At 34.0% G+C, this 4,278-nt stretch overlaps 1 protein-coding gene across 1 annotated transcript; it reads right to left on the reverse strand.

Moving 5' to 3' along the window:
* Positions 1–1,291: 1,291 nt before the first annotated feature.
* Positions 1,292–3,311, reverse strand: LOC128129565 (receptor-like protein kinase ANXUR1). The gene is made up of 4 exons (XM_052768026.1): positions 2,426–3,311; positions 2,042–2,340; positions 1,753–1,888; positions 1,292–1,673 (listed from the first exon to the last, which is right to left on the reverse strand). The coding sequence occupies exons 1-4, from the start codon at positions 3,129–3,131 to the stop codon at positions 1,486–1,488; spliced, it is 1,329 nt and encodes a 442-aa protein (XP_052623986.1). The 5' UTR covers positions 3,132–3,311; the 3' UTR covers positions 1,292–1,485.
* Between the last annotated feature and the right edge of the window lie 967 nt (positions 3,312–4,278).

The following is a 4,278-nucleotide window of genomic DNA, read 5'->3' on the forward strand; positions in this document are numbered from 1 at the left end:
TCTTGTTACTCTTATGGTGGACTTGATCAACACACAACTTTGTGTACTCGATCCCCTAGTCCTTCACTTGACACTTTGTCAATGAATTAGTCTAATTTCCAAATATGAAATTTCTCATTCATCGTGCAATCAAGTTGCGTGATTCCAAATTTCTGTCCAATTGAAACTTGGGCGATGAGAAACTCTCCCTATTTGGTAAATTCTCGGCTTTTCCATAAACACCATAAATAAGAATCATATCCATTTGTTTTAGAAATATGCAAACACCAATTTTCATAACGATTTCATTGCAAGGAAATAAACAAATAAATAAATAAGTCAAACCAAAATTTATTTTATTTATAAAAGCAGCGGAAAACATTTGTCCTTACAATGCAAAGTCCATTGAAAACTATGTATTTCAAAAGGAAAATTTCTAACAACTCTATCATAACTATCTAAGCTCAAAATCTAATCTTCAAGTCCATGCGATCAAGATCCATTCCTTGTGATTAGATTCATCTTGCTCTTTCACCAAGCTTCCTTTCTTTTCACCGATCCTGCAAAACATTCAAATGTAATCTTATCACATCATGTATTAAGAATCAATGAATAGGAACTTAACGGAGTTAGATAGTGGATTTTACCTGAAGCGCAGCCATACTCTTTGACTCCCCCATCTTCTAGACTCTTCAGGCTCTTTGGGCAGACTTGTATCCAACGCCCTTTCTTTTGGCAGCAAACGCAGGTCGGTTCTCCTAAAACATCCTTAATGACATGGTGATTTGGGTGTTAAAAAATGTATTCGATCATGAGTATAAAAACGGATCTAGTTCTAGTTCTACTTAAATATCCCAATCACTAATCACAATGAACTATATCTCTCAAACACACTCTACTAGCAGTATGCAACCCATTATTTATAGAGGTGCTAACAAGTCTCTCTCTCTCTCTCTCTCTCTCTCTCATGTCATAAGGCTCGAATCCCACATGTGCAAGTGGGTCTTCTCAAGTCAAGTCATTACAAAGTCAATGCATGTCTTTGCACCCTAACAAAATTGTTTAAAGTTGTTTTTTCGCAATGAAGCTCTTGAAGACCGACTTGCATAATAAAATTAGTGATGATTTTTCAAACGATGCTTTTATTTGTAGTGTAGGAAAAAAAGCACTTATTGATTTTAACATCGAACAAGTAATAGAGCATTTTCGAAAAATGGGTAAACGATGAGGTCAACTTTAAAATGTAAGATTTTTGTGCTAGTTTGTTATATCAAATTAAACCTTAGGTAAATAAAATAAAATAAAATAAAAAACTACTTCACTATCTTTTATCCGGATTTTTGTATGCCACCTCTTATAAAAGTTTTTGGTTCCCCCACTCCTTCAAGTTGGTGATTATTTTATAATATTCACTCCATATAACATAACGACATTAATTGCCATTCATGTATTAGTAAATCCTAAGTCTAGTTTAATAATTGAACATGGGATTCACATGAAAACATACTAAATTTTTTTCCAATGCCTATAGGAAAAATAGCTCATAGATACCTGATCCAGTAATATCATGTGTCTGTCAAGCCGATACTCAAAGACATTAAATTGATATTGTGTCTTGTGCAAGAAAACAAGACCTCGGGCAATTCCTACTGCTATTTTCACCTTTATAACCAACGGAAGTCGTGATACCACACCTACATCCCATCAAATATAAGATAAATTTATAGTATTTTGAAAATTTTGTTTATTCATGAAATTATTTATGTTGCTTACCACTATTCAGGAGATTATTAAAGTTTCCGTTAGGCATGAATTCATACACAAGGAACAATTGTTTGCGTAGTTGGTCTTCGAAGCAATATCCTATGAGCTTTTCAAGGTTGGGGTGCTTAAATTCTTTCAAATGCAACTGCATTCAAAAGTGATCACATGTCACAAGGTTGTTGTTCCATGAAAGAGATACATGCAATGGTACCACATAATTTGTATTTGAACAGAAGTTACTTTGGATTTTCGCGCCAATAAGATATAAAAAGAGAGGGTAAAATACAAGATACTTTACCCAGCGTGCAGTTGTGTAGAAGTCAATTCTCTTAACAGCAATTGCCAATCCGGTATTATCTTCTGTGGGGGAATATGTTGTTTTATCGATCCAACCTTTGTAAACCTTCAGATACCTCTTGTCATCTCCCAAGTTCTCAGTAGCACGCATCAGGTCATAATACGTGAAACATTTAAGATCTGTAACCAATGATTCCCAAGGCTGACGATGCATTTTACCTTGATTGTTGCCATCCTTGTTAGTTGAAGAGCCCCGATTCATGTTTATATGGCTCTTTGATGAACTTGTGCCACTTTGGTCTTGGATAATGGATGAAAAAGGTCAAAAGCTAACATAGTTAGTATATACATATTGAACACTAATGTAAAGTTTCTGCATACATACCAGAGTTCTGTTTAGTTGCCAAAACAAGATACTTATGAATCTTCCAAGTGAATCCAGTTATGCCTGATGGTTCAGCTGAATTTTCATGTCTCTGTTGTAGTTCAAGTAAAGCCTGAAGTGAGACCACAGCCTCAGCGATGGTTGGACGTTCCTTTAGAACACTAAGCAAACAACGGTACGCAATTTGTGCAAACCGTTTTAAACATTTGGGAAAAATTGTTCCCTTGATATTAGGATCAACCATTTGATCTAATTTCCGTTCTTTCACACACTTTTGAGCCCATCTTACCAAGCTACATTGGTCCTCACTGTTGCGTTCATCGACTGCAAGCCTCCCTGATAGCAATTCAAACAATACAACCCCAAATGCATACACATCTGTTTTTCTTGTCAGCTTTCTGGTATAGAAATATTCTGGATCCAGATACCCGAATGTGCCTTTAACACTTGCATCAACATAAGATGATGATTGATTGGTTGGGCCAATTTTGGACAACCCAAAATCTGATATCATAGCATCCCAGTTCTCATTCAAAAGAATGTTCGAGCTCTTCACATCACGATGTATCACTCCGTGTTGGGTACCAACACCAGTGTGAAGGTAATCCAATCCACGGCCAGCACCAATGGCTATCTTCAGTCGTTGCACCCAATTTAAAGGAGTCTCTGCTTTGTGTAAATGATGGTAGAGGGTTCCACGGGGCATATAGCGGACATTCAATTATCACCCATTTAGGTACGTTTTCACTTTGTAAACTCCACCGGAATCATCCCTAACGACAAGAATGCCGTCCATAAACAATCCCTACCAAAGCCCTAAACCATTTACCCATTTAATCCACGATTTCACCATCTACAAGCCCTGATAACCTTAGCTTCAGGTAGGGTGATTGAGATTTGTCAATATCACCTTTTTATGAGCTGATAAAAAAACACCTTATACTTTTATTTTTAAGACTTAAGTTTATTTATTATTTTTTTTTAAACGACAAATATACTAAATTACTCCTAAGTTATTTAATCTATGTCCATTTCGGTTTTAAAGAGAAAGATCAACACCGTATATTGCTACTCCAAAAGTCCTTTGGTCATGAGTTTATTTAAAAAGAAAAAAAATAGACCATCATAATTTATTTTATTTGATTTATTATTATTTTTTTGAGTTTAATTAAAAAAATTAAAATATGATGGTCTAAATATTTGAAAACTTTGAATTTATAAGAAAATAAAAAACATTAATAAATTATTAAAATTGAAATATTTTTTATCTTTTAAATTAAAAAAAAATTAGATAAATAAACAAAGGAAACTAATAAGATTTAATTTAGGAATTTTGAAATTAAAAGCAAAGTCCATTAATGAAATTGTTATATATTTATTATTACATTTATTACATTTTGAACTTATATGAGATTTAATAAAATAGAAAAAAAAAACTTTAAAATGACATATGGAAAAAAAATTAATTTAAAATAACCACAAAATAACATTTTGCAGAAATGAATGAGAATATGTCATGTGACAAAAATATAACATCTTGATGTTGAGGTATTTCCATTTTTAACCCTAAGCATGAGAATTGATTGCATTTTAGCCCTTGATATGAAAATTGTGGAAAATTCGACCAAAACGACATTTTTGTAAATATAGGACGTCCCCACGTATGCTAGGCGTAATCCCCGGTACGTTGGGCCTGCGTGCTAATATCCCAAACCCTAATATTTAGGGTTTAGACCTTAATTAAACACCCTTAAGTCCTAAGTCCTCTTTCTTTCATCAGCTTCCAACCCCAACTTCGACCTTTTACAAATCCTAATTTGTTTTTGAGTATTCTCGCGCCATTTGTGTGTATG

This window comes from Lactuca sativa, unplaced genomic scaffold, assembly GCF_002870075.4.
Source record: "Lactuca sativa cultivar Salinas unplaced genomic scaffold, Lsat_Salinas_v11 Lsat_1_v11_unplaced_76, whole genome shotgun sequence".
Classification (NCBI taxonomy): Eukaryota; Viridiplantae; Streptophyta; class Magnoliopsida; order Asterales; family Asteraceae; genus Lactuca; species Lactuca sativa.

Coding starts and splice junctions, on each gene's coding strand:
- LOC128129565 (XM_052768026.1), bottom strand. CDS start 3,131: ATGCCCCGTGGAACCCTCTACCATCATTTACACAAAGCAGAGACTCCT. Junction 1,889..2,041: donor TCTACACAACTGCACGCTGG/GTAAAGTATCTT, acceptor TTTTGAATGCAG/TTGCATTTGAAAGAATTTAA. Junction 1,674..1,752: donor TAATAATCTCCTGAATAGTG/GTAAGCAACATA, acceptor GATGGGATGTAG/GTGTGGTATCACGACTTCCG.